The following is a 27,359-nucleotide window of genomic DNA, read 5'->3' on the forward strand; positions in this document are numbered from 1 at the left end:
CAGCAGACTTCTCCAGAGCACAGTCTCAGTGCCACCGGTAGGGAGCAGGAGACCCTGAATGCCTTAACACTTTAGTTTTAACATTAGTATAGTTTGAATATGTATTAGAAAACTATAAAGTATATTGAGCACATGATTAAATCGGTGGTGGAATGGAAAGGTTTGGGGGCACTGGACAGGGACAGGAAAGAGGGGAACAAACAATAAGCATTTTAGGACTATTCATCCACACAGCAGCCTTATGAGATAATTATTGTCCCCATTTTACAGATGGGGAAATTGAGGTATATTGAGGTGAGCAACTTGCCCAGGGGAAAATCGCCAGTGAGGGTGGTGTGGTGGTGTTGGGATTCGAACCCAGCAGGTTAGCTCCAGCTCTCGTGCACGACCCATTGGGTCCAGGGCCCGGCACACGTAAGTATTCGATGAAGGTCAGCCGTCACGCTCTCGTCGTTATCTGGGGCAGAGGGGCAGGGCCTTCGGGAACGGGATGAAGGGTCTTTGAGGTCGCCCTCGGACCTAGCATCACCTGGACCTGAGGACCAGCCAATCCAGAGGAGGAACCTCGGGTGGTGGCGTTGGTGAGGGACCCGTTGCCATGGAAACAAACGGAGGCCTCAGGCGAGCGCATGCGCAGATCGAGGAGAGGGTGTTGAACCGGTGAAAGGTGACGTAGAAGCGCACGGGGTGGGGCGCAGGGCTCGGCACGTCAAACCCCTGCGTCCTTCGACCCCGGAGCGGAGAAGAGGCACGCTTGGCGGCGGCGACAGCAGCCCCTGCTGGACCGAGACCGGGCGGCGCGGAGCTGACGTGCGAAGCGGCGCGAGTGAGGCGTGAGTGCGGCGCCCGCGCCCGGGAAAAGCCCGCGGCGCGAACCGGCGGCCCAGACCCGGTCCCGGCTCTCGAGGCCCCGCCTCCCGGGCCTTGGGACTAATCGGATTGAGAGCGCGCCGGACCGGGCCGCGAACTCGCCAATTGCGGAGGGCGGCAGCCACCGCCCAATCCCGAGCAGACAGGTGCGAGGTCCGGAAGGCGGAGGCCAATCTGCAGCGGTTGCGACCTGTTGGGGCAGGTCTCGGCCAATGAGGAGACTCGAGTGACATCTCTGCGCGCCAATCGGGAGTGAGGGAGCGTTCGTGCCCGCCCGCCCTTCCGGCCAGAGCTCTATTTACCAGGGGCGTGCAGCCCGCTTGCCAATCAGAGCGCGGCTGAGCGGCCCGGCAGCCAACCCCCGAGGAGCGGCCGGCTGGCGTCCGCCGCACCCAGGAGTTGGGGATGTCCTACAAGCCTATCGCCCCCGCCCCCAGCAGCACCCCTGGCTCCAGCACCCCTGGGCCGGGCACCCCGGTCCCTACAGGTGAGGATCCAGCTCCACCCCTGCTCGCCTGCTCGGGCGGTCTAGGTCTCGAAGAGAAGACGGCCTGAGTTCTGCGATACCCGGCCTGCCGCCCACCGTCGCTGGGCCTCAGTTTGCCGGCCTGTGAAGTGGGCGTGGTCGCGTAAGGGCTTGTAGGTGGAGCGCAGGGGGAGGGGTTTGTTCCTGAAGTCTGTCGGCATGGAATGAAGCATCCTTTGGAGGGAACCCGGTCTGGGGCTTGGAAAGCTGGGAGGAGGCGTCGCTGCCTCGCTCTGACCTCTTAACTCGCGCCTGTTGCAGCCGGCAGTGTCCCATCACCGTCGGGCTCAGTGCCAGGAGCCGCTGCCCCTTTCAGACCACTGTTTAACGACTTTGGACCGCCCTCCATGGGCTATGTGCAGGTGAGCGGGGCCAAGGGTTTGCTTATGGATGGCGACTGGAGTCCCTCTGACCCCCGGGGGCCTGAGCTCACTGCCCTGTTCTCTTTTGACATAGGCGATGAAGCCACCCGGCGCCCAGGGCTCCCAGAGCACCTACACGGACCTGCTGTCGGTCATAGAGGAGATGGGCAAAGAGATCCGGCCCACCTATGCTGGCAGCAAGAGCGCCATGGAGCGCCTGAAGAGAGGTAAGTGAGGTTAGGCCCACCCTGTCCTGCTCAGGAGACTGACACTGGACAGTCCTCCTTCATTAGGAAAGGAAGGACACCTGGAGGCCACCTCAAGCCTAGACTAGAGCCAGTATCACTACCTAGAGAGATGTTTTGAATTGAATTGAAATTGAGTTAATTTCCAGGGAAGAGCCTGGGAATTTGTATTTTAACAGGGTGAATTTGAGGATTAGCCACACCTCTAATCTCACCCAGCCCCTCATTAGATTTGAATTTCTCTTGCTGAAAGGAAAGGGAGTGGAGAGGGAGGGGTCTTATTCCTTTGAAGGGTGGGGATGGGGCTGTGGAGGGTTGCTGAGACCCCATCCCCACCCCACTCCTACCCCAGGCATCATCCACGCCCGGGCCCTAGTCAGAGAGTGCCTGGCCGAGACAGAGCGGAACGCCCGCACGTAACAGGAAGCGCCTGAGCGTCTGGACCTTTCCCGGCCACTGCAGAGCACCTGCTTCTCCCTGGCCTTCATCCCAAGTTGCACTAACCATCCTGAGCTTCCTGTCCTGTGTCCCTTGGTGGGTGCCCTCCAGGAACCAGGGGGTGGTGCTCACTCCAGTCGGCAGCACTAACTGTCCCCCCCAAGATTTAGCAGCGAGGTCACTGCGAGTCTCACCCATGACCTGCTGACAGTGTTGATCCAACTGGGGCTTTCTCCTCTCTGTGGCCCCACCGCCAGCCCTTCCCCAGCACTTCTCACCACTTTGTCCCAGGCCTCCTCCCCCAGCAGGGCTCAGGAGTTCCCTGCCTTGTCTACTGGGCCATAGCAACTCTTTTCTCAGTGTGTCTTTTGCTAAATATGCCCTTTTTATATAAATAAAGGATGATTTGGAGTTGTTCTCTCCGTTCTGAGCCTTTCTGGGTCTGGTTCTGCTAAGCCTGGTGAACCAGGCAGAAAGTGGGGCAGAAGAGACACGGAAGGGGACGGGGTGGGGCGGTGCAGGGAGGGGGACGCTGACTGAGCCTGGTTTTGCCTTGCCTCTGCTGTCCACAGGCCTTGGGTGGGACGCTGCCCCTCAGGCCCTCCCTCAGCTGTGAGTAGTGGAAGGCGCTGAGAGCCCTGTGCGCCTTCATGTGGTGCCACCAGGGGGCAGTGCGGGGCCTTGGCTGCCTCCACAGCTGGAGGCGCTGCCAGCCTGGGCCTAGAGGGCTCTTCCTCTGGATTGGCCGTGGTGCCCGGCAGGGTGGAAATGCCTGTTCACTTGAGCCACTCCCTCACACACCTTAATGACCTAACGACACCCTAAACTCTGAATAGGCCCTGAATGTCTCTGACCCCTCAGAGGGAGGGGGCACTGCTGCTTCCTCCCCCAGCACTTGGCAGCAGGGTTGAGGGGAAAGGCCTGGCTTCCAATGTGGGTGAGCCCCAGCACCTTCTAGCAGGCTGGGCGTGACCCCGTGAGCCCAGCCCTTGGTGTCTTGGCCTTTACCCTGGGTGGCCCGGTGGCCAGACTTACAGACCTGGAAGGCATTAGCAGGGAAGGCCTTGTGGCCCCATTCAGGGACTAGCCCAAGGGTTTGCAGTGAAGGCCTGCCTCTGCCTGGGTGTGTAGCTGAGTGACCCCAGAGGCCTGCGGCCCTGGACTCCAGCCCTGGGTGGAAGCAAGTCAGAGCCACCAGCTTCTAGCAGACTTTGGTGGGGAAGTATTTCCCCTACCCTGGGTCCCCGGTTCCGGTTCCGGGGCTGCCTAAGGTGAGGAGCTGGGGAAGTGGGCCTGGGACCCTGCCGGCTCAAGCTCCTCCCCCTCATTGCACATAGGAGGGCTGGGCCAGGGTGGAGATAGGAACCAAGAGTCTTTGGGGACCCCAAACAGCACAGAGGGAGTAAGAAGCAACATTTGGGAAATGGCCTCTTCCCCCGCTGCCCCGGGGAAGGAAGGCAGGGGCCTGCCCTCCTCCGCTGAGGGCGGGGCTGCCGGGACCCCGCAGGGGTGGGGAGGGCCTGCCGGGCCCAGGAAGGGGGCGGGGCGGCCGCAGTGACGCGGCGGGCGACTGGGAGGGACGGCAGGGGCGCCGGCGGGCGGACGGAAAGGAAGGTCGGGGCCATGGGCCGGCGCTGCGCCTCTGAAGAGTCCGGCCACTGCTGGAACCCGAGGCCGGGGCCGGGGACGCTCCGGGCTCCGACCCACTGGCCGGCTGCCCCCGCCCGGGCCGGGTGAGGGGCACCCGCCCCAAGCTAGAGGTGAGCCGGGACGTCGGCAGGCGGGCCAGGAGTACGGCTGGGAACGGGGACGCCGGGGAGCAGAGGGAAGTAGGGACAACGGGGCCTCTGGCCTGCTGGCTGGGTGCGAGGTGGGAGGGGGTGGGAGGGGTGCCTGTAGCGGAACTGTGGCGCCCGGCCGGGGCGCAGGTGGGCGGAGCGGGTCTCCCGGGGCGGGGGCCTGGGGACACCAAGGGGAGCAGTTCTTGCCTCAGCTGAGGAGGGGGTCAGCCACCAGGAAGGATGACAGGATGGCTACATAGGCGAGTGGAGAGTGGGCGAGGGCCAAAGGGTCCCGGAAGGATGCTCGGGACGGGCAAGTCTAAGACCCGGCTGCCAGCCAGGGTGGGGAAAACAGGGATATCTGGTCCTGGAGGCAGGTTCGGGTGCAGGGGCACAAGGGTCCGCTCCGCGCAGAGGCACCCAGGCACAAGGTTCGTGGGGGACACCGACGCCGCCTAGTCGGGGAAAGGGATGCAGGGGGCGGGCCCCCGAGGGGCCGGTCGTGGAAGGCGGACCTGGAGGGAGGGGCCCGGAGGCTCCTGGGGGCGCGCCCCCGAGGGATGCCGCTTCGAAGGGGCTCAGGACGCGGCCGCGGCTGGAGAGGCGAGGCTGGCCCGCCCGCCCGCGGGCCGGAGCCCGCCGCTCCGGGGGGCCCGCGTCAGCGCACGGTTGCCATGGCGACGGGCGGGCGGGGGACTGGGGCTGCGTGGAAAAGAGGTCAGCGCTCAGCCTCGCTGCGGCTCCCGGCCCCCGGCGGCGCGGACGCCAGCACCGGGCTCGCCTCTGCGTCCCCCGTGGCGGGCCGGGGCATGGGGTCTCGCCGCACCAGCCCCTCGGCGGGCGCGCGGGGCTCGGGACCGCGCGCCGCCGCCCCGCACTGACGACCGCGCCGTGCCCTGCGCCAGGCGGAGCGGAGGCCGCGCGGCCCGCCGAGCGCCCTCAGGATGCTCATCAAGGAGTACCACATTCTGCTGCCCATGAGCCTGGACGAGTACCAGGTGGCCCAACTGTACATGATCCAGGTGAGGACGGTGGGCAGATGAGAGGGGCCGACATCGCGGCACAGGCAGCACAGGGGGCAAGGGGTGGAGCCCAGCTGACCCCCCAGCCCTGCTCCGGAGGGCTGGAGCCCAGGGGAGGAGAGAGAGGTCCCTCTTCGGACGCGGGGGTGGGTAAGGGCTGTGGGGAACGGGGCAGAAGGGCTGAGTGGGGCCCCCCACCCACTAAGTGCCCAGCCTGTGCTGGCCGCTCAGCCTCCTGAGATCTCTCTTAATCCTCCTCAGAATCTGTAATCCCATGGGGGAAGGGAGGCAGCCGATGAGGAGGCAAGGGTGAGGAGGGGGACCTAGGTGCAGAGAAGGGCAGGAGGGGGTCTGGAGAGAGTGTGGGGTCTTGGCAACCCCAAGAGGTCAGGGAGAGGGGGTGAGGATCAGGGTGCAGAGGGAGACGGGGACAGGGCAGGTGGGGACGGGGGTGAGGGAGGGGCCTGGGCTTGGACTGTGAGAGTGGGCCAGGCCCAGGTGGGCTCTCGGGGAGGTGAGAGGGTTGGTGCAGGGCCCTGGGGAAGTCTGCTCCAGATCTGTTCTCCAGAACTGTGGGATCCAGCCTCAGGGGGGTGAGAGGGCCAAGTTTGAGCTCCAGAGCTATGAAAGGACAGGATCTGGTGCTCTCAAGCTATGAAGGATGTGGCAGGCGCTGGCACTGGGGTCCCAGAGAGGGAGGGGACCAGGCTTAGGGCCTCTGAGAGGTGGAGGTGCCGTGTCCTCTTCTGGTCTGTTCTTCCATTCCGGCCACCCTGGCCTACTTGCCGCTCCTCGAGCACATCCAGCTGGCTCCCACCTGGGGGCTCACACTGGCTTCCCCTCTGCCTGGAATACTCCCCCACCCCACATCCGCTGGGCCCCTCCCTCGCCTCCTTCAAGTCTTGGTCAAGTCAGGGTCACGTTATCTTCTCAATGAGGCCTTCCCTGACTGTCACATCAAAGCTGCAGTCCCCAAACCTTGATCCCCACTTTTATTTTCTGTGCTCTCTTTCCCAGAACACTTAGCACCTTCATAAATACTGTATAATTTACTTTTTCCTGTTGTCTGTCTCCCTAAACTAGAACCTAAGTTCCACAAAGCCAAGGGTCTTTGTTCTAGTCATCAATAGATCCCAATTAATAATCCCAAACAATGCCTGGAGTGGGGCAGTCAGTAAATACTTGAATGACTGAACTGAGTGCTGGGTTACAGAACCCCATGGGGGACTGGGCAGCATCTGTGACCCTGATCCCAGAGAGCTGTGGGGGGCCAGGCTTGGATTTCAGGGAGTTGAAAAGGCCAGGAACAGAGCCCCAGGGCTGTGTAGGCCACAGGGCTGAGCTGGGGATTCCAGAAGCTGAGCTAGGGCCAAGCTCCCTGTTCTGCTCTGCCTTGGGCCGCAGAAAAAGAGCCGGGAGGAGTCCAGTGGTGAGGGGAGCGGCGTGGAGATCCTGGCCAACCGGCCCTACACGGATGGGCCTGGAGGCAGCGGGCAGTACACACACAAGGTGTACCACGTGGGCTCCCACATCCCAGGCTGGTTCCGGGCACTGCTGCCCAAGGCTGCCCTGCAGGTAGAGGAGGAATCCTGGAATGCTTACCCCTACACCCGAACCCGGTGAGTGGGTGGGGCGGGCACAGGTCATGCCATGAGGGGGACAGTCCTGATGGGCACAGTAGTGAGCCCCAGTCCTGCCCTCTGCCCAGGTATACCTGCCCCTTCGTGGAGAAATTCTCCATTGAAATAGAGACTTATTACCTGCCTGATGGGGGCCAGCAGCCGAATGTCTTCAACCTGAGTGGGGCTGAGAGGAGACAGCGCATCCTGGGTGAGGCCTGGCACTGTGGAGGGACCCTGGATCCCCTCTCGGGCCCCCTGCCGCCTCAGTGTGCTGCCTCTGACAAGTCCCAGCTCTTTTCAGGGCTCAGATCCTGTCTGTGAAAAGCTGTCCTCCCAATCCCAAGGGGGAAGGGGGCGGGGGCTTGAAGCAGCTGGCATTGCTCAGTGCTTGCTGGAACCCCCCCTCCAGACACCATCGACATCGTGCGGGATGCAGTGGCCCCAGGCGAATACAAAGCCGAAGAGGACCCCCGGCTGTACCGCTCGGTCAAGACGGGCCGAGGTCCACTGGCTGATGACTGGGTGCGGACGGCAGCCCAGACGGGGCCCCTCATGTGTGCTTATAAGCTGTGCAAGGTGGAGTTCCGCTACTGGGGCATGCAGGCCAAGATTGAGCAGTTCATCCACGATGTCGGTGAGCACCCGGTGTGGGAGGTTCTGCTCACCCAGCATGCACCGTCCCCTATGTTTGCAGCCAAGGATGCTCCCCATCTGCTGAGGACACAGAAGCAGAAAGCCACCACTTCCATCTGAGGTGGGGGCACAGAGGTGGGGGAGGGGCACAGCCTAGTCGGGGATCAGGGAAGCAAGAAGCTGACATCATGATCTCTGAGATCCATGCTGTCTCTGACATTCCAAGACACTGCTTTGTCCATCAAGATTCTAAGATTCTCCATCGTCCTCTGAGTCAAGAGAGACTTAGGGAATCTTGGGAGGGTCACCAGCCCCAACCGGCAGCACGATAAAGAATGCAGGTTGGGAAGCTGTGACTCTGATGTCATTCTCTCTGAGGTACCGTCCCATACCCAGATCCAAGTCCAAGCCTCTGGCCCTGGTGTCCAGGTGCTCCTGTTCCACGCTTCCCCTCAACCCATCCCCTGCAGCTCCTGCAGCTCAGCCCTGCCTCGCTGCCCAGGTCCAAGGCACACAGAGGGACGCTGCACATAGATGGACGATCCTCGGGTTGGGGAGCCCAGCGACCTGGCTTCTGCTCCACCACTGACCCCACCGTGGCACCCCCAGCAAGCCACCGGCTATCTCTGTCCTTTAACTTTCTCTTCTGTAAATGAGGAAGAGGTTGGGCCAGATATTAAGAGCTAATATTGACTGAGTGATCATAACCCACCAGACCCTTTGCTAATCACTTTTTGTACAAGATCTCCTTTTTTTTTTTTTTTTTGAGACAACAGAGTGTCGCTTTGTTGCCCTGGCTAGAGTGAGTGCCGTGGCGTCAGCCTAGCTCACAGCAACTTCAAACTCCTGGGCTTAAGCAATCCTTCTGCCTCAGCCTCCCGAGTAGCTGGGACTACAGGCATGCGCCATCATGCCCGGCTAATTTTTTCTATATATATTTTTAGTTGGCCAGATAATTTCTTTCTATTTTTAGTAGAGACGGGGTCTCGCTCTTGCTCAGGCTGGTCTCGAACTCCTGACCTTGAGCGATCCACCCGCCTCGGCCTCCCAGAGTGCTAGGATTACAGGCGTGAGCCACCGCGCCCGGCCTACAAGATCTCCTTTAACACCCACAACACCCTGCGAGGCAAGGATGATTACTGGTCCCATTTTACAGATGAGGAAATTGAACTCAGACAGTGATGCAGGCTCTTTGTCTTGCATTTAGAAAAAATACCCAAAAGCACAAATAAGAAAATTAAAATCACCCACATATAAGCACAATTAAGATTCTGATCCATCTCCTTCTAGAAGTTTATAATTATAATTGAACCATTATTGCTTTATTTCTTAGACATTTAAGAGTTTCTAACTTTATTCCTCTGCTTAAGATAAAAATATCCCAGAATGGGTATCATCTTTCGCCTACAACCTTCATTGAGTGCCAACACTTCCATTAACTATTAACACCTTCATTAACCATCAACAATTTCATTAACTGTTAACACCTTAATTAACTGTTAATTCCTGAGAAATCAGCAGGAAGCCAGCTGAAAACAAGAGCAAGCAGTGGTCCTAGCTTCTACAGTGATGGGCTGGGGCCAATACTCAGAGTCAAGGTGTCCAGAGAGATAGACAAGGCGGTGGGCAAGGAGGGATTTGGGGCAGGAAGACAAACACCCCAGTTTCCACTCCCTTCCCCTAGACAGCACTGGCCCTGTCCCACTTTGTGGCTCTGGGTGGGTGCTATACCCAGGGGAGCCATTACCCAACCTCGATGGCTGGGTACGAGGCTGTGGTGGCAGGGAAAGGCAGTAGGGGGCACTGCTCTGATGCCTAGGCTCCTACAGGTCTACGTCGGGTGATGCTGCGGGCCCACCGCCAGGCCTGGTGCTGGCAGGATGAGTGGACAGAGCTGAGCATGGCCGACATCCGGGCACTGGAGGAGGAGACCGCCCGCATGCTGGCCCAGCGCATGGCTAAGTGCAACATGGGCAGTGAGGGACCCGAGGCCCAGCCCCCTGGGAAACCAAACACCGAGGCCCGGTCAGGGGCCAGCAATGCTGGCACCCCTGATGGGCCTGAGGCTCCCCCCGGCCCTGATGCCTCCCCCGATGCCAGCTTTGGGAAGCAGTGGTCCTCGTCCTCCCGTTCCTCCTACTCGTCCCAACATGGAGGTGAGGCTGGGCGTGGGACTGGACGGGAGGGAGCCACCCTCCCAGGCTGGGCGCCCAGGCTGAGGCTGAGCCGCCCCGCAGGGGGCGTGTCTCCCCAGAGCCTGTCCGAGTGGCGCATGCAGAACATTGCCCGAGACTCCGAGAACAGCTCCGAGGAGGAGTTCTTTGATGCCCACGGTCAGCACTGAGGCCCTGTTGGGGGGGAGGGCGGGTGTCTCTGAGCAGCTTCGCCCACCCCATGACACAGCTCCCTGTCTCCGCAGAAGGCTTCTCCGACAGTGATGAGGTCTTCCCCAAGGAGATGACCAAGTGGAACTCCAATGACTTCATTGACGCCTTTGCCTCCCCAACAGAGGCTGAGGGGGTGCCAGGTAAAGACCCCACCTCAGGACACCGGCCACCAGCACCCGGTATGCAGTGGGGACTCAGGGAACAACTCAGTCCTAAGTTTAATGGGGTCCTAAGATGAAAGTCAGTCTGGAGAGGGTGCTCATTAAATATACAGATGAAGGAAATGGATGGATGATTAGAATGTAGCCACAGTTCAGACAGAGCACACAGAAGACAGGAATTAATTTGGAGTCCATGACAGCTTCATATGGGAGGTGATGTCTGTGCTGGGTTTTGGATAGGACCAGAGCTGGCCAACAGAACTTTTTGTGATGGAAATGTTTTAGATCTGTGCTGCCCAATATGATAGCCACCTGCCACATGTGGTTCTCAGGCACTTGAAATGGGGCCAGTGTGCCTGAAGAATTAAAGTTTTTGTTGTATTATAAATATGAATTTATTTAAATTTAAATAGCCACCTGTGGCTAGTGGCCACCACACTGGACGTGGCAGGATTAGAAGTTTGCCAAACAGGCACATAGGACTGGCAAGGGGAAAGGCCTGGACATGCAAAACGACCTGGGAGAGTCACAGGAGAGGGCTGACACCAGACTGGGATACCTGAAGTGCTGGATGAGAGGATCCCATGGTCCCCTTGATCCCCCTCACTGGGTCTCCCTTGCCCTACAGAGCCTGAAACCGAGGCTGCTAAAGGCATTGAGGACAGGGCCCGAGCACCCAGGGACTCAGAGGCAAGTATGGTCAGCCACCCCATGTCAAGTTCTGCCCACCTGCTGGCCCGGCCACTGCTCTGACACCCCTGGCACCCATTGCACCCTGCAGGGCCCAGACGGAGCTGGGGAGCTGGGGGCCGAGGCATGCGCAGTCCACGCCCTCTTCCTCATCCTGCACAGCGGCAACATCCTGGACTCGGGACCTGGAGACGCCAACTCCAAGCAGGCGGATGTGCAGACGCTGAGCTCGGCCTTTGAGGCTGTCACCCGCATCCACTTCCCTGAGGCCCTGGGCCACGTGGCACTGCGACTGGTGCCCTGCCCGCCCATCTGCGCTGCTGCCTATGCCCTTGTCTCCAAGTACTGGCCAGGGGTGGAAGGGCAGGGAACACACAGGGTCCCCAAGGCACAGACTCCTAGGATCAGGAAGGCCCCATGGGGGGAGGGACGTCAGTCACCGGGGACAGTCATTGACACGGCTGGACCTCTTTCTGGGGAATGGGTCCATTTCAAATGCCTCGTGGGTACTGACACTCCCCAGAAAGGACATGCAGAGCCAGGTCTTGCCAGCAGGCCAAGGGAACGGGGGCGGTAGCAGTGTGACTGCAGGCCCCCCACCCACCCACCACACCCCCTCCTGCAGCCTGAGCCCCTACAGCCATGATGGCGACAGCCTATCCCGCTCCCAAGACCATATTCCACTGGCCGCCCTGCCACTGCTGGCCACCTCATCGTCCCGCTACCAGGGTGCCGTGGCCACTGTCATTGCCCGCACCAACCAGGCCTACTCCGCCTTCCTGCGCTCACCAGAGGGCACCGGCTTCTGCGGGCAGGTCAGCGACTAGGGACATTCCTGAGAAGCAGTCCATCCGCTGCCCTCCCTGCAGCCCAGAGGGGCCTGGCCTGGCTGAGGACAAGGCCTCTCCTGACGGTGCCCACCCTCTCGCCCAGGTTGTGCTGATTGGAGACGGTGTTGGTGGCATCCTGGGCTTTGACGCGCTCTGCCACAGCGCCAACGTGAGCACCGGGAGTCGGAGCAGCAGCCGCCGGGGGAGCATGGTCAGTGTGACCGAACTTGGCCTCCTCAAGAGGGGGGTTGCCTCTCTCCATCCCTAGGTCTCTGCCCCCTGAAATAAGATCTCTCTGTGAACGGCAGGTCCCCTGCTGCCTTCTTTTCCAGTCTCCTCTGGGACTCTGCCCCACCCAACCCCCAAACCCCGCTCCTCACTTCTAAATAAGTAGAAATCAAATGGTCTCCAGGCCTAAGGATGTTTCTGTCCCCTGTTCCATCTAGAACAATGAGCTGCTCTCCCCAGAGGTCGGCTCAGTACGGGACCCCCTGGCAGAGGGGGTGGAAGGGCTGGGTCGGGCCAGCCCAGAACCCTCAGCCCTGCCTGCCCAGCGCACCCCCAGTGACGTGGCTGGTCCTGAGCTTGAGGGCTCTCAGAACAGGTGACGTCCCTGCCCCATCATCCCCGCCCTGGGCACGGCTGAACTACAGAGGCTGCAGCGCTGAGCACCCCTCCTCCCCCACAGCCTCCAGGCAGCCCTCCCATCGGCCTCCTCTGGGGAGCCCCGGCGGGCAAGCACAGCCTCCTGCCCGCCCGCTGCCAGTTCCGAGGCTCCTGATGGCCCCAGCAGCACTGCCCGCCTCGACTTCAAGGTCTCTGGCTTCTTCCTCTTCGGCTCCCCACTGGGCCTGGTGCTGGCTCTGCGCAAAACCGTGATGCCCGCCTTGGAGGGTGAGCCCTCTAGGTTGGGGTGGGGGTCGCCTCTCATCTTTTGTCTGCCCCTCCCCACCATTTCCTGTGGCCTCTCCTCTCACCCGAGCTGCTGGCATTATCCTGGCCGTTCCCCACTGTGCACATTAAAAGGCCTGGCCGGAAAGGGGAACCTGAGGCCCAGAAAGAAGGGGCTTGCCAGGGCTCGCTCTCCCAGAGTGCACTGGGAGGAACTTTGCCCCACGCCATGTTCTGCATGCACAGTCCACCAGGTCCGGCACCTGCTTCACCCTGAACCCCGACAGTGGATGGAAGGCTCTGATCTCTTAGCCAAGAGTCCGGTCTCACTTTATGCAGGACCCTAGTGACTTCCCAGGGAAGTGCTGATTCAGGGTTACAATGCATGTCTGGTGTTGCTTCCACACCCCCAGCTCCCAGAATGCCCAGCTGAAGCCCCTCCCCACCTCTCTCTATTTTCTGGGTACCCAGTGGCCCAGATGCGGCCAGCCTGTGAGCAGATCTACAATCTCTTCCATGCGGCTGACCCCTGTGCCTCGCGCCTCGAGCCCCTGCTGGCCCCCAAGTTCCAGGCCATCGCTCCACTGGCTGTGCCCCGCTACCAGAAGTTCCCCCTGGGAGACGGCTCATCCCTGCTGCTGGGTATGCCCCAACCAAGATAGAGGGGAAGAGAGAGGGCGCACTGACGGGGAGGGAGGGGACAGCAGAAGGCAAGAGGTGCTTCCCATGTCCTGGGAAACCTCTCTTGTCACCACTCCCAGGACCAGGGAGCCCTACCCTGGCCCCTTGGGGGGTCTGGATCCCCAGGACCCCCTGACCTTCTGAGCCCAGGAGTGAGTCGGGGGGCAGGTTAGCTAAGCTATGCTAGAGAGACTAAGCTAGGGAGGGGGGCAGAGTGATGTGGGTGTGCTGGTGTCTGAAAGCTGCCAGTGTGTGTGTGTGGAGGGGCGCACTGTGTGCATGTATTGGTGGGGGGCATGGGCAGATATGCATGCAGTTGGGGACCCACTGGCCCCATGGCACAAGTGGGCCTGTGCCAGGCATAGGTGTGCATGTGTTTGGGCAGGTGGCGATGGGCATCCTGGCAGGAATACAGCTGGCTGCTGGGGTGAGCTTAGAGGAGAGCATGCCTTCCACGTCACTTCCACCCAGATATGGGGCAGTGCAGCCCCAGTCAGGACCCCACCAGGGTGGGCTGGCAGGGAAGACGGTGGAGGGGCAGGGCTGAGCTGTCCTGGGGCCCTTGGGTGAAAGGACAGAAGGGCAGCCTAGCCCAGCGGTGGCTGAGGCTGCCCCTCCTCCCCCAGCCGACACTCTGCAGGCCCACTCAGGCCTCTTTCTGGAGGAGCTGGAGATGGTGCCCTCAACGCCCACCTCAGCCAGCGGTGCCTTCTGGAAGGGCAATGAGTTAGGCACTGAGCCCCCAGCCCAGCCAGCCGCCCCCAGCACCACCAGTGAGGTGGTGAAGAGTAAGTCAGCCAGCCACCCGCCGGGGCAAGCCAGCCTGGAGGGCGGGAGAGAGGACCTATTCCACCTCCAAAGCCCAGCTGAAATCCCCTTCCCCAGCATTGGCTCTGGACCCCGCCCCCCCGCACGCTGCCTGGGTTTGGCCAGAGCAGATGTGGTGGAAAAGCGGGAGGGAAGGGCACCCAGGCAGATGGGCGCCGGGCAGGAGGCCCTCCTGACTCGCTGCCCGCCGTGCCACGCAGTCCTGGAGCGATGGTGGGGGACCAAGCGGATCGACTACTCGCTGTACTGCCCCGAGGCGCTCACCGCCTTTCCCACCGTCACGCTGCCCCACCTCTTCCACGCCAGCTACTGGGAGTCCGCAGATGTGGTCGCCTTCATCCTGCGCCAGGTGGGCCTGGGGACGTGGGGTGGGAGACGAAAAATCGAAAGCACGACAAGAAGAGGGAGCCGGGGGAGGGGCAGACCCCCTCGCACTCACGTGGCCTCACATGCATGTGTCTCGCACAGGTGATCGAGAAGGAGCGGCCACACCTGGCAGAGTGCGAGGAGCCGTCCATCTATAGCCCTGCCTTCCCCAGGGAGAAGTGGCAGCGCAAACGCACCCAGGTCAAGATCCGGGTATGTGCCCTGTCCTGGGCATCCCGCTCCTCACAGCCGCAGACCTGACTCTTTCCCAGTCCTGCCCCGCCCCCATGGCCCTGGCCCCGCCTCGTGGCCTCGGCCCCGCCCCTGGGAACCGCGGGTCTCCTCCCCGCTCCGCGCAACTCGGGTCTGGATCTGCGCTCATCCACCCGGCTTCCTCCTCCGCATGGCGTCCTGTCATGGCTCTGCCCCTCGGAGCCGCAGTTCATATGCAGCACTGAGGTCACAGGGGTCCACCACGGCGCACGCCCCTCTCCCTCTGCGGCCCTGCCTCCCCCAGGCTCCGCCCCAAGTGTGCGGGGTACCCCTCACCTGCTGCCCCCAGCACCGTCGTGCTGGCCTAGCTCATGCCATCTCCTCCTACCAGAATGTCACTTCCAACCACCGGGCCAGCGACACGGTGGTGTGCGAGGGCCGCCCCCAGGTGCTGAGCGGCCGCTTCATGTACGGGCCCTTGGACGTGGTCACACTCACCGGAGAGAAGGTCAGGATCCCGGGCCCCAGCCCTTGGTCTCACAGCCCCGCCTCCTGTTTCTGGAACAGCTCCTGGTCCCCCAGCCCCACCTGCCCCCGACAACAGACCCTCCTCTGCTCTTCTCCACTCCGGGCCAGGGGGAACCTGGCGGCTCTGCCACCATGGACCTTCCCGCCACCTCTCCCCACCAGGTGGACGTCTATATCATGACACAGCCGCTGTCGGGCAAATGGATCCACTTTGGCACCGAGGTCACCAACAGCTCGGGCCGCCTCACCTTCCCAGTGCCCCCAGAGCGTGTGCTGGGCATCGGCGTCTACCCAGTGCGCATGGTGGTCAGGTGAGCAGGGGCCAGGGCGGGCCTGTGCAGGGTGGGCTGCCCCAGGCCTTGCCCCAACACCACTCACCGCCCCTCCCTGCACCCATGGCCCGCAGGGGTGACCACACGTACGCTGAGTGCTGCCTGACGGTGGTAGCCCGCGGCACGGAGGCTGTGGTCTTCAGCATCGACGGCTCCTTCACTGCCAGTGTCTCCATCATGGGCAGCGACCCCAAGGTGCGCGCTGGCGCTGTGGACGTGGTCAGGTAGGAGCCGCAACCCCTCTACCCCGCCCCGGGGGCTCCCCGCCGCCAGTACCCCTGGCTGGTAGAGCTGACCGCCACCCCTACCCTGCAGGCACTGGCAGGACGCCGGTTACCTGATCGTGTATGTAACCGGCCGGCCCGATATGCAGAAGCACCGCGTGGTGGCCTGGCTATCACAGCACAACTTCCCCCATGGGGTCGTCTCCTTCTGCGACGGCCTCACCCATGACCCTCTGCGCCAGAAAGCAATGTTTCTGCAGAGCCTGGTGCAGGAGGTGCGGCTGCTGCGGAGGGTCGCTGTCCTGACCCTGCCCTCACCCTGCCCTAGAACAGCGGAGGCGCATCTGGTCCCACCCCTAAGTCCCCAGACCCTGCACCCCACCCCCTGGTCCTAACTGAGTGGAGGGTTCCCTATGGTCCTGCCCTCACGGTTCTAACTAGGGAGATTCGACTGGCCTCGCCTCAGTCCGGGTCAGTGACTACGACCATTAGGCCCGAATGTCCCCGCCTTCCCCCAGCTAGCCCTGCCCCTGAATCACTGTGACTGGGGAAGCCCAACAGACCCCACCCCCAGCTGCACAGTCCCAACCCCTCCCGCAGCTGACCCTCCTCTGGGCCACAGGTAGAACTGAACATCGTGGCCGGTTATGGATCCCCCAAAGATGTGGCTGTGTATGCAGCGCTGGGCCTGTCCCCCAGCCAGACCTACATCGTGGGCCGCGCTGTACGGAAGCTGCAGGCACAGTGCCAGGTGAGGGCCATGTGAAGGAGGGGACCAGAGCCTCAGTCCCAGGCCAAGGAACACCCACTGCGGGCAGCTGGGAGAAGGCCTCACTGGCCTCAGGGAACCTGGGCTTCTCCTAGGACAAGGGCCATGAGCAGCGTGGAACCGCCCAGCTGCAGTGCAGACCAGAGGTGATGACCCAGCTGGAGTGTGCTCAAGACCTGAGTGCGGGTCCCACTCTGCCATGGCTTCAGGCATGGGCCTTGACCTTTCTGAGCCTCGGTTTCCTGTCTGTAAAATGGAAGTGATAATGACACTGACCTGTCAGCTTATCACAAAGATCGCATCATTGATGGCACATCAACAGACACAGGGCTGGGCACAAAGCAAGTGCTCACTAGATGTTGGCCACTGTTGCTCTGCCCCCAGACCCCATTTTACAGACAAGGAGACTGAGACCCAGAGAGGGGCCCGGCAGGAGTAAAGCCAAGGCGCCCTGACTCCCGTAGGGTTCCTCTCCATGCAGAGGTGGCTCCAGGTTGGGCCGTGCCAGGCCTGCTGTCCAGCCAGCACTGCCGGGTCCCCCACCTGCCTCAGGTGCTCATGGACAGGGGAGGGTGGCGTGTGGGTCTAGCCAGCACCCCTCATCCCTGCCCACCCCACCCACAGTTCCTGTCAGACGGCTACGTGGCCCACCTGGGCCAGCTGGAGGCGGGCTCCCACGCTCACGCCCCTTCGGGCCCCCCTCGGGCTGCCTTGGCCAAGAGCAGCTACGGCGTGGCGGCCCCTGTGGACTTCCTCCGCAAACAGAGCCAGCTGCTGCGCTCCAGGGGCCCCAGCCAGGCGGAGCGCGAGGGCCCGGGAACACCACCCACCACCCTGGCACGGGGCAAGGCCCGAAGCATCAGCCTCAAGTTGGACAGTGAAGAGTGAGGCCCAAACTGTGACGGGACCTGGGTTATTTATGGACATACTCGAGGGGCCCAGGCAGCTGAGTGTGGGAGGCTGGGGGCCCAGACTTTGGCCCCAGCCCTTGCTGCCCAGCCCCACACCCTGCATCTTAGTCTGCCCCTCGGTGTCACTTCCCTTTCACGTGGGGGGACCCAGCCCTGGGGGAGGGAGGAAGGCGTGGGCAGGGGCCCAGAGGTGTTTCCGGTGTATGTAAATCTATGAGAATAAACGCCACCTGCATCCACCCAGTTGCCTGCCTGCCTGGCACCGCAGGGCAGCTGAGCCCACAGTTTCCAGTTCAGTGGGGACACTGAAGTCCAGAGAGGGGCCGAGATATGCCCAAGATCACACAGAACGTCAGAGGCAGAGTTAGGATGTGGGGCTGGGCCAAAAACCTTTAACAAAAGACTCGTCCTGTCCTCGTCCCCAGGCCTCTTCCTGGCCAGTCAGCCCACCCGAACCCGACCCTCAGCCCAGAGGTGGCACCGCCTGAAACCTCTGCCTCCAGAAGCTGAGGCCAGGGGACCGTGGTCAGAGGTGGGGGCTGCAGAGGAGACCACCTGCTCGGGCACCACGCTGCCTGGCTTGCACCCACTTTATCTCCACTTTAAGAGCAGAGGCTCCTGGAGCACCCCAGGGCTGGCCAGCAAGAGACAGAGCCCACCACCTTCGGTTCTCTGTCAAGGACACTGAGGCCCAGCAAGCTCTCAGAGCTGGTGGATGCAGAGCTGGGATCATAACCTTGATCCTCTGGCTTCTCCCAAGGGCCACCCAAGTACCAGGAAATGCCAGGTGGTGACCTGGCTCTCCCAACCGACCAGCTCGGCAGACCCGGAGAGATAAATAAGGCCTTTATATACAGAGAAGCGTGATGTGGCAGGGGCAGGTGGGCTGGCAGCAGCACATTGGACTTGGCGGGTAAGGCAGGGCCGAGGGGCCCTGTCAGTGGGAGAAGATGCCCCGGAAGCGGGCCTTGTCCTCCTCGTCCTTCTGCCGGATCCGCGCCTCCAGGGCCCGCAGCTCTCGGCTCACGACAGGCGCCAGGGCCGGGTCCAGCTCCAGTACTTTGGCAAAGTCAGCCTGGGCCTCCTGAGTGTTCCACACGGCCGCATGGGCCTTGCCCCGCTTGAAGTAGGCCTTGACGTTGTCTGCAGGGAATACCGGGGGCAGCAGGCACACAGGACATGAGGGAGGCACCCACCAGCTGCTTGGCCTCGTGTCTCCTGGCACCAGCAGGGGAGAGAACCCTGCGTGACCTGAGGATGCCCCCCGCCCCCTACCCCCGTGACACCATTCATGCTCCACTGGCACAACAGGGCCCGCACTCTGCCTGGGTGGGGGCATCTGGTCGGGCTCCTGTGGGAGCTCAGAATGGGGGCTGTCAAAGGCTCAGTCTTGAGCCCCAGTGCGCAGTGGTGACAGGGAGGAGAAGGCCACTCTCCAACCGCCCACAGGCCCACCCTGGCAGCCAGTGCTCACCGTCGTACTTGTTGAGGATGGAGGAGCAGTGGTCCAGCACTTCGTAGTACTCCTCGGCCACCAGCTTGCACTGGCAGTAGTTGAGCAGCAGGGGTGTGATCTGCTGGTCCAGCTGGATCCAGTCAGGGGATCCAGGCTGCTCCTGGGGCCATGGGGCATGGCATGGGGAAAAGATGTCAAGACCTTGGGGCCCCCGGCTCTGCCCCACCCGCCTCCATGCACCCCATAGCCTCCGGGCAGCACCTTCATCTGCAGGTTCTTGAGGCAGGCGATGGCGTCATAGTACTTGGCGGCGGCTTCCTTCACCTGCCCCTCGCGGTACAGCCGGTTGCCCTCCTGGTGGATGAGCGGCACCGCCTTTGCCTTCTCCTCATCTGTCATTGCCCACGGGTCCTGCTGGTATGTGCCAGGGTTCTCCACCTGCCAGGGCATGAGCCAAATCATGGGGGGCTGGGGGCTCCAGAGCTTCATAGCAGCAGGCCCAGCCGGCGTCTGGGCTGGCTGCGCCTCCAGACATCAGATTCCAGCCGCGGAGCCACTTGTTTGCTCAATGACCATTCAACAAACATTTACATAGCATCTCCTGTGAGCCCAGCACTGTGCCAAGTACTAAGAATAGACAGTGAACAAGGCAGTGAAAACCCTGCCCTCGCAGAGATCGTGTCCGTGGGGGGACTGCCATGACCTACAGGACTGCAAAGCACGGCTGGGCAGGCCTCTTGGAGGAGGTGATATTTGAGACCTGAAGGAGGAAGGGAGACCCAGTGGGACTGCCAGGGGTCCTGCACAGATGTTCTTGTACCCGTCACCTGCCCCATCAGTCCATCCCCAGATGCCACCCCCCGGGGCGGGCAGGCAGGCAGGCAGGCAGGGCCAGTGCCACTCTGAGGCTGGGCAGCGGTGGTCTGGTGGGGTGCCTGGGGCTCCGTGGCCCCTCACCTTAAGCATCTCGATGTGGAAGATGAGAGGCTGGGGGTTCTGCTGCAGGGCATCCAGGTCGGCGTGGCCCAGGGAGCTGTGCTCGTGCATCTGAGCGATGCCACAGCAGTGCCGCTGCCCCTCCAGGGGGTCCTTGCCTGCAGCGATGTTGCGGAGACTCTTGGCCACCAGCGGATACAGAACCACGTGCTGCAGGAGGGCAAGTGGGCGCCAGAGGCTCTATCAGTGTGGGCTGCCTGGGCACCAGGTCCACGAGGCCCAGCTCCCTTTCCCAACACCATGAGAAGGGACACCAAGGCCCAGAGAGGGGCAGCAACTGGCCCAGAGCCCCCCGCCCCACTGAAATGCAAGAGGGCTTTCCCGCAGGACTCCCCCGCCTCTCAGCCCTCTCTCCCTCAGCAGCTCCAGCTTCTGCCACACTCTGACCACCTGACCCCCACCCCCACACACTCCCACCATCAAACCTTGTCACCCTGTCCTTAGAGGCCCAGGGAAATTCTTGCCTTCGCCTCCTCCTCTCCCTCCAGCTGGACTCTGCATCATTACTGGGGCCCCAGCACATCCTGCTCCCAGCATCTCTTCCTCCTGTCCCTGTCCCACCCCTACCCAATTCAGGACCTATCTAGGAGCTGGGCCCAAGATGGCAACTCCAAAATCCTCAGGGGAGGCTGGGTGCTCATGCCTGTAATCCTATCACTTTGGGAGGCCAACTCGGGAGGATCGCTTGAGGCCAATACAAGAGACCCCTGTCTCTACAAAACATAGAAAAATTAGCCAGGCATGGTGGCGCATGCCTGTAGTCTCAGCTACTCAGGAGGCTGAGGCAGGAGGATCACTTGAGCCCAGGAGTTTGAGGTTGCAGTGAGCTATAATGACACCACTGCACTCCAGCCTGGGCGACAGAGCAAGACTTTGTCTCCAAAAAAAAAAAAAAAAACACCCTCAAGGGAGGGCAGAGACAGGCACAGGGGACCTAGCCTCTGACCCTTCACCTGGAGAAGCTGCTGGGATTCTGGGAATCAGACTACTCTCACTCCAGTGTAACCCGCTCGTCTCCCCACCCCTGCTGTCAGCACAGGGCTGACATTAACCCAGGGGACATTTCCTGAGTCTCAGGTCTGGGCTGGCCCACGCTTGGCATTTCAAAGCTAGAGGTAAACAGGCCCAATTCCTGCCCTGCAGTAGCTTAGGACCAGGCAGAAAACTAGATCCTGGCCAAGCAGGACATGAGGATTGGAGGACCCAGGGGAAGGATTCAGGCCAACCACTGGCAGTCAGGGAGGGCTTCCTGGGGGTGAAGACCCAGGAATTAACTTTGAAGGATGAGGAAGGATCTTGGCTAAGAGGGGGAATGGGAAGGAAAGGCTGGGAGGTTGAGTAGGGGGCAGAGGCCAGACCCCAAAGGGCCAGCAGCTATAGCTTACTCAGCAGGTCCTCACTACTGATTCATTGTACACTGCATAATGAAACCATTTCTCTCCTCATTAACGTTTTTTTTTTTTGTTGTTGTTGAGACAGAGTCTCACTTTGTTGCCCAGGCTAGAGTGAGTGCCGTGGCGTCAGCTTAGCTCACAGCAACCTCAGACTCCTGGGCTTAAGCGATCCTACTGCCTCAGCCTCCCAAGTAGCTGGGACTACAGGCATGTGCCACTATGCCCGGCTAATTTTTTCTATATAGATTTTTAGTTGTCCATATAATGTCTTTCTATTTTTAGTAGAGACGGGGGTCTCGCTCAGGCTGGTCTCGAACTCCTGACCTTGAGCAATCCACCCGCCTCGGCCTCCCAGAGTGCTAGGATTACAGGCGTGAGCCACCGCGCCCGGCCCTCATTAACGTTTTAACAAATTGACATAATCAAGGACCTGCTGTACATTGTTTAACTTAAAGTCACAGTTTCCAAGAACCCATCAACCATGTTAAGTGAGGAATTACTGTGCTATATCCTGAGGATGACCAGGAGCCATAGAGGTTTGAAGCAAAGGGACCTACGGGTCATTTGCATTTGAGAACAAGTCCCCTGGCTGCAGTCTGGCTAATGGACAGAACAGGGCAGAATGGAGGCCGGGATCCTGGTCAGGAGGCGAGTGTGGTGGTCTGGAGAGAGCTGGTGGCCTAGCCAGGGCAGAGGCACTGAGGATGGGTGGCTGGACAGATACTGCAGATGGGTGGAGGACAGATACCTTGATGTCACAGAGGAACTGGGCGACCTCCCCCTCACGCATGGTGCACACGATGGTCTCCCACACGGGCAGCTTGAACTTCTTGCCAATGATGAGCTCCATGGGCTTGCCCCGCGCCCGGCTGTCATCCAGCACGGTGCCTTCGTCATCGCTGCGCAGCGTCCGGTAGTGGAACGTGGCCTATGGGCCACATGCAAGATTAGACAAGGGCACAAACCTTCACCTGACCGCCAAGGGCAAATCTGGCCCCCAGCATGCAGATGGCACAAGGGACAACGCTTACCCAGGGTCAAGGCTGACCTTACACCTGGCTTTACCCCATCGCACGGTGAGGAAACTAAGTCACAGAGAGGGAAGTAAGGGGCCCAAGTCACATGGCCAGTGTGGCTGGGCAGGGACAAGAGCCCAAGCAGTCTGGCTCCAATCACTCCTCAACAGATACTTACTGAGCACCTGCTATGTGCCCAAGCTCTGTGCTAGACACCAGAACACAGCAGCGAACAAAACAAAGTCCCTCCCCACACAGAGCTGACATGGAACCTGTGGAGGAAGGAGATGGGCCTCAGACAAAATAATGTGCTGTGTCAGGTGAAGCTAAGCGCTTTGGATCACAAAACAAACACTGGGGCAAGGGACGGCTAGTTTACACTGAGTGGTGGGGTTGGGGGGCCTCTCTGAGGAGGCAACATTAAGCAGAGACCAGAAGGGAGTAAGGAAGAAAGCAAGCCAGGCAGAATTGGGGTCGGAACTTTCTAGGCCAAAAGAAGGGCAGGTGCAAAAGCCTTGCAGGGTGGTGTGTCCCAGCACTAAGGCCTGTGGGACAGGGCAGAGTGAACAACAGGGAGGGGTGCACTGTGGGTCACATGTCATCGGGGGGCCCCACAGGGTCTGTAGGCTGTGGTGGGGACTTTCTTCTTGACTCGGAGACAGAAGCCACTGGGTGGCTCAAAGCAGAACAGGGATAGAATCTGACGTGGGTTCTGCTGCTGGGATGAGAACAGACTACACGGGGAAAGAACAGAAGCAGGGAGCACAGTTAGGAGGTCACTGCAACAACCCAGGGCAGAGACAAGGGTGGCCTACACCAGTGGTAATGGCAGAAGTGGCAGGTCAGATCTGGGATGGATTTTGAGGATTTGCTGTGGGCCATGAGAGAACGGGAGGACCAGGGAAACTCCAGGTTCTTTGGCCTGAGCAACCAGAAGGTGGGCGGTGCCCCTAACTGAGAGGGAGAAGGCTTGGGTGGGGCAGGGTAAGTTTGAGTTGCCAACCAGACATCCAGGTGGAGATGGTGAGTAGGGAGCTGTATGTCAAGTTTAAGGGAGAGGTAAAGGCTAGAGATATGCATCTGGGAGTAACCAGGCATGAAGAGTTTTTAAAGAAATGACACTGGGGTGACTGCAGAGAGAAGAGCTCTGAAGACTGAACCCTCGACAGGATATGGTTAGAGCGGCCCACGCTCTTAACTGCTGCTCCTCTGAACTCAGTTTCCGCATCAGTAAAATGGAATCAACAGTAGCACCTGGCCGGTCTCAGTGGCTCACGCCTGTAATCCTAGCACTCTGGGAGGCCGAGGCGGGCGGATTGTTTGAGCTCAGGAGTTCGAGACCAGCCTGAGCAAGAGCGAGACCCCATCTCTACTAAAAATAGAAAGAAATTATATGGACAACTAAAAATATATATAGAAAAATTAGCCAGGCATGGTGGTGCATGCCTGTAGTCCCAGCTACTCGGGAGGCTGAGGCAGGATTGCGTAAGACCAGGAGTTTGAGGTTGCTGTGAGCTAGGCTGACGCCACGGGACTCTACTCCAGGCAACAGAGTGAGACTCTGTCTCAAAAAAAAAAAACCCAGTAGCACCTATCTCGCATTGTGGGACATGTAGCACATTGTGGGAGCGTGAGGCACAATGCTCACATGGTGAGCACTCAATCAGTGCTGTTGATTGGTTATTTAATACTACCCGTTCCTGTTCTTTGGGTGCCACTGCTCACAGATCTACACTACCTTTACAATACTCTCTGCTTCTGGTGCCTGTGCCCTCCAGAATCTCCCTTGCCAGAATCTCCCAAGGCCACCAACCCCCCAGCCCACAGGACATGCACTCACACCCTCTCTCTTCTTAGAGAAGCTCCCTTTTCGTTTTGCTTGAATTATTATAGATACACAATAGCTTTATGTAGAGACAATCCCTTTTGATATAGCAGATAGCTGAGCCACACATCTGCCCTCTGCTGTGCACACTCACGCTGCACTGGGCTGGGATCTTTAGCTGCCCGACTTGGCACGGCGCTGGCCAGAGAGGATACACTGGTTCTCAGCAGCTCTTTCTTTTGGAGTGTCTGGTACCAGACCAGTGAGGATCTTTATTCATTTGCTCAATATGCATGTCCTGTGTCACTGCTCTGCTGGGCGCAGGGGCTGCCCCTGGGAAGCCCCCTAATCTGCAGACAAGTGGCAACTGGGAAAGGCACTCAGGAGGAGGGAAGGACAGGAGCAGAGGCAGGGAAGCCTGGAGACGGAGGTCGTGGGGAGGGAGCCAGAGAGGCTGGAGCCCGGGGTCTGGATGTAAAAAGGAAGAAGGCGGGAAGCTCTTTACTTCCCAGTCTTCATCTGTCCCAAGCAAGCCACTCTGGTGGCAGTAGGAAAGCCACCAAAGGATTCTGCATCTGGCAGACCTGTCCTCTGGACCTATTCTCTGGGTTTGCGCGTCCCAAGGCCCTTCTATGTACAAAAGATCATGAACCTTGATAACCAGAGGCCTTAGAACCGCTCGGGTCCCGGGTTTCCCCCAGCACCTGGTCTGTGCAAGCGCTGAGATCAAACCACCCTCCAAACCTGCCTGTGATGACTGACGGCCTCCCCGACCAATGCAGCCACAAGGCCAAGCCTAGGGACCGTGCGGACGCACCCGAATTCACCCCTACTTAAATTCAGACCAATCAGCGTCGAGCTCCGCATGTGAGCGGTAGGGTCACTGGCCGCTGCTATCTGGGCATGCGCAACCTCTCGCCTAAGGCCTCGTCCCGCCTCGCATGCGCACCGCGCTGCGGTGGGGGAAAGCGGACGGGGTAGACACGAACCTTGGTTCCATCCTGAAAGCCAGGGAGGTCTCCTCGGCCCTCTTGTACCACGCGCTTTTGGATGCCATCCTCGCGGAGTCTTGCGATGATATCCGCCATCCTCCTTCCCCGCTGCTCTCTTTCGGCAACTTCCGGACTTGCTCGGTAGCTTCCGGACCTGCTTCGGCAACTCCTAGAGCCTCGGCAGCTTCCGAGCCAGCGCCATTTTGATTGAGGGCAGAAGCCAAAAGGGGCACGGACGCGGGAACGGATGGCGATTGGTTCTCTGCACTGCAGCTGAGCGCGCGGGGCGGCCCAGAGGCGGGGCCTGAGGCAGTCTTAGGGGAGGAACCCGAGCGCCGGGGAGGTGGGGCTCGGCGCTGCCGCGCGGGCGGGGCGGGCACGGCCCTGGCAATTGAGTCATAGTCTTGGTTGGAACTGCGGCCCTGCATTTAAAGTTGTAGATGTAACAGCATTACAGTTAGGAAAACGGAAACAAGAAGCCCACCTGTAATGCCACACCCTAAAACTACTAGTACTTTGTGTATTCCCTTCTGGCTTTTTGTTTTGCATATCTAGTACGATTGGCGTGATTTTGCATCCTGCATTTTTCTCTTAAATAAATAAAAAATAAAAAAAAAAAAAAAAAAAAATAAAAAGAGGAGGTTGCGGGAGGGAAAGGAGAAGGAAGTTTTGTGTATCCCCGTGGGAGCCGTACGCTCCGGAAAAGGGGTGAGCCTGTCGTCACCGCCGAGTCCAGAGTGGCTGGCACGTAGTAAGTGCCCAATCAATGTTAGGGAGTAATAGATGAAGGATAGAAATGAGGTACTTTGGGAGCTAAAACAGCGTTTCTCTTCAGCTCTACAAACCTCTGTGAACAACAGCTGTGAGAGGCTTCAGCTCCCACTTTCAAGCTTTTGGGGCTCCTGTTCTAGCAACTGTGGAGGATTATTGTCTTTCCCATGTGACCCAGGTGCTAAGCATCTCACATATTTATACCGATTAATTTTCCAACAAGAAGTTCTCTGAGAGGGACAGGACCTCTGAGGTGAAGGGGAAACATGCTTAGTTCCTTTTTTAGCAACGCAGAAAATTTACAGGCAAGTTCTACCCAATTTTGAAGCAACAAGTAGTTTGTATCCTGTTTCTTAGATATATTTTTGCAGAAAATGGAAAAAGAGGGAAGGTTGACCAAGGTGAGGCTAGTTTAATCTTCTTAAATAAGCCAGATAAGTGCACCACAAGCAAGAAAAGTATACACCTGTTTTACTAATGAATATAGATGTGAAAAATTCTAAATAAAATATTAAGCTAATTGAATTCACTAGTGTATATAAAATGCATCAGTGTGCTGAGTGAAATATCAGTCACAAAAAGACAAAGACTGTATGAGTCCACTTACACAAGGTATCTAGAGCAGCCAAATTCATAGAGACAGAAAGTAAAATGGTGGTTGCAGGGGAGGAGAAATGGAGAGTTGTTCTCTAATGAGTGTAGAGTTTCAGTTTTGTTTGAATGTCGTGATGTACTGTAAATTAAAAAAATTTTTTTAAATAGAGTTTCAGTTTTGAAAGATGTAAAAGTTCTGGAGATTGGGTTGCCCAACAATGTGAATATGCTTAACACTACTAAACTACACACTTAAAAATGGTTAAGAGGATAAATTTTATGTTACGTGTATTTTACCACAATTAAGAATAAATTTTTTTCCCAAAAAAATGCATGAAGATCAAGTAGAGTCTATTCCAAGAATGTAAGAATGGTTTGACATTAGAAACATCTGTTCCTGTAATTCACCACATCGGTGGACTAAAGGAGGAAATGGATACGGTTATCTCAAAACATGCAGAAAAACCATCTGGAACTTCTATGACTATTCATGATAAAAACTCGCAGGAACAAAGAGGAACTTTCTCAGGTTGATAAAAATCATATACAATTAAGTATGATGGAATAACTATTCACATTCTCTTCAAGATCAGGAACAAGACAAAGATGCCCCCTATCCTGATGCTGTTTAACATAGCCTTAGAAGCCCTAGCCAAAACAATAAGCTGAGAAAAAGAAATGAGAGTAAACTGTCATTGGCGGATTATATAGACATAGAAAATCCGACGTAATCTACAGGGTACTCTAACGGATTAGAGAGTTCAGCAATGTTTCAGGGGATAAAAAATAAGCTAACAAAAATTAGCACTCTTCACACCAGCAATAACCAACTCAAAAATACGATAGAAAATAAGGTATTATTCACAACAGCAATAAACCCCATGAATTAGAAAATAAAAACACAGCCCAGAAATTTCTGGAGAAAAAACAATTTTATGACATAAAAGAAGACGTGGACAACTGAAATTGTTCTGAATAGAACAATTTAACAATTAAAGATGTGAT

General features: G+C 58.9%; 3 protein-coding genes across 4 annotated transcripts; 2 read left to right on the forward strand and 1 right to left on the reverse strand.

The window, feature by feature from the left end:
* The first annotated feature begins 701 nt into the window (after nucleotides 1-701).
* CDK2AP2 (cyclin dependent kinase 2 associated protein 2) lies at nucleotides 702-2,846 on the forward strand. The gene is made up of 4 exons (XM_069470319.1): nucleotides 702-1,357; nucleotides 1,658-1,758; nucleotides 1,853-1,985; nucleotides 2,356-2,846. The coding sequence occupies exons 1-4, from the start codon at nucleotides 1,276-1,278 to the stop codon at nucleotides 2,421-2,423; spliced, it is 384 nt and encodes a 127-aa protein (XP_069326420.1). The 5' UTR covers nucleotides 702-1,275; the 3' UTR covers nucleotides 2,424-2,846.
* Nucleotides 2,847-4,025: 1,179 nt separating this feature from the next.
* PITPNM1 (phosphatidylinositol transfer protein membrane associated 1) lies at nucleotides 4,026-17,548 on the forward strand. Its single transcript, XM_069470320.1, has 24 exons — nucleotides 4,026-4,201; nucleotides 5,128-5,244; nucleotides 6,649-6,863; nucleotides 6,953-7,074; nucleotides 7,276-7,500; nucleotides 9,329-9,655; nucleotides 9,737-9,832; nucleotides 9,919-10,026; nucleotides 10,676-10,737; nucleotides 10,829-11,079; nucleotides 11,363-11,552; nucleotides 11,671-11,778; nucleotides 12,014-12,171; nucleotides 12,256-12,461; nucleotides 12,930-13,100; nucleotides 13,766-13,927; nucleotides 14,168-14,316; nucleotides 14,436-14,546; nucleotides 14,938-15,054; nucleotides 15,237-15,385; nucleotides 15,481-15,630; nucleotides 15,722-15,905; nucleotides 16,253-16,381; nucleotides 17,024-17,548. Exons 2-24 carry the CDS (start codon nucleotides 5,167-5,169, stop codon nucleotides 17,285-17,287), a joined length of 3,732 nt encoding a protein of 1,243 aa, XP_069326421.1. The 5' UTR covers nucleotides 4,026-4,201; nucleotides 5,128-5,166; the 3' UTR covers nucleotides 17,288-17,548.
* Nucleotides 17,549-18,139: 591 nt separating this feature from the next.
* On the reverse strand, nucleotides 18,140-25,218 carry AIP (aryl hydrocarbon receptor interacting protein). Of its 2 annotated transcripts, none has more exons than XM_069470322.1 (6): nucleotides 24,987-25,218; nucleotides 21,905-22,084; nucleotides 19,724-19,912; nucleotides 19,028-19,204; nucleotides 18,793-18,926; nucleotides 18,140-18,453 (listed from the first exon to the last, which is right to left on the reverse strand). In XM_069470322.1, the coding sequence occupies exons 1-6, from the start codon at nucleotides 25,083-25,085 to the stop codon at nucleotides 18,381-18,383; spliced, it is 852 nt and encodes a 283-aa protein (XP_069326423.1). In that variant the 5' UTR covers nucleotides 25,086-25,218; the 3' UTR covers nucleotides 18,140-18,380. The 2 variants fall into 2 exon arrangements, with proteins under 2 accessions (XP_069326423.1, XP_069326422.1); XM_069470321.1 differs by having other exon boundaries at nucleotides 18,785-18,926.
* Nucleotides 25,219-27,359: the final 2,141 nt, after the last annotated feature.

Source organism: Eulemur rufifrons, chromosome 6 (genome assembly GCF_041146395.1).
Source record: "Eulemur rufifrons isolate Redbay chromosome 6, OSU_ERuf_1, whole genome shotgun sequence".
NCBI classification, from domain to species: Eukaryota; Metazoa; Chordata; class Mammalia; order Primates; family Lemuridae; genus Eulemur; species Eulemur rufifrons.

Bases quoted from the DNA above. Each gene is read 5' to 3' on its own strand.
- PITPNM1 (XM_069470320.1), top strand. From the start codon at position 5,167: ATGCTCATCAAGGAGTACCACATTCTGCTGCCCATGAGCCTGGACGAG. The intron at 10,027-10,675 runs GTAAAGACCCCA...CTTGCCCTACAG, and splicing joins AGAGGCTGAGGGGGTGCCAG to AGCCTGAAACCGAGGCTGCT. The intron at 16,382-17,023 runs GTGAGGGCCATG...CCCCACCCACAG, and splicing joins AGCTGCAGGCACAGTGCCAG to TTCCTGTCAGACGGCTACGT.
- CDK2AP2 (XM_069470319.1), top strand. From the start codon at position 1,276: ATGTCCTACAAGCCTATCGCCCCCGCCCCCAGCAGCACCCCTGGCTCC. The intron at 1,759-1,852 runs GTGAGCGGGGCC...CTTTTGACATAG, and splicing joins CCTCCATGGGCTATGTGCAG to GCGATGAAGCCACCCGGCGC. The intron at 1,986-2,355 runs GTAAGTGAGGTT...CTCCTACCCCAG, and splicing joins CATGGAGCGCCTGAAGAGAG to GCATCATCCACGCCCGGGCC.
- AIP (XM_069470321.1), bottom strand. From the start codon at position 25,085: ATGGCGGATATCATCGCAAGACTCCGCGAGGATGGCATCCAAAAGCGC. The intron at 22,085-24,986 runs GTTCGTGTCTAC...TGTGGCCCATAG, and splicing joins GCTTTCAGGATGGAACCAAG to GCCACGTTCCACTACCGGAC. The intron at 19,205-19,723 runs GTGAGGGGCCAC...ATGCCCTGGCAG, and splicing joins TCCACATCGAGATGCTTAAG to GTGGAGAACCCTGGCACATA.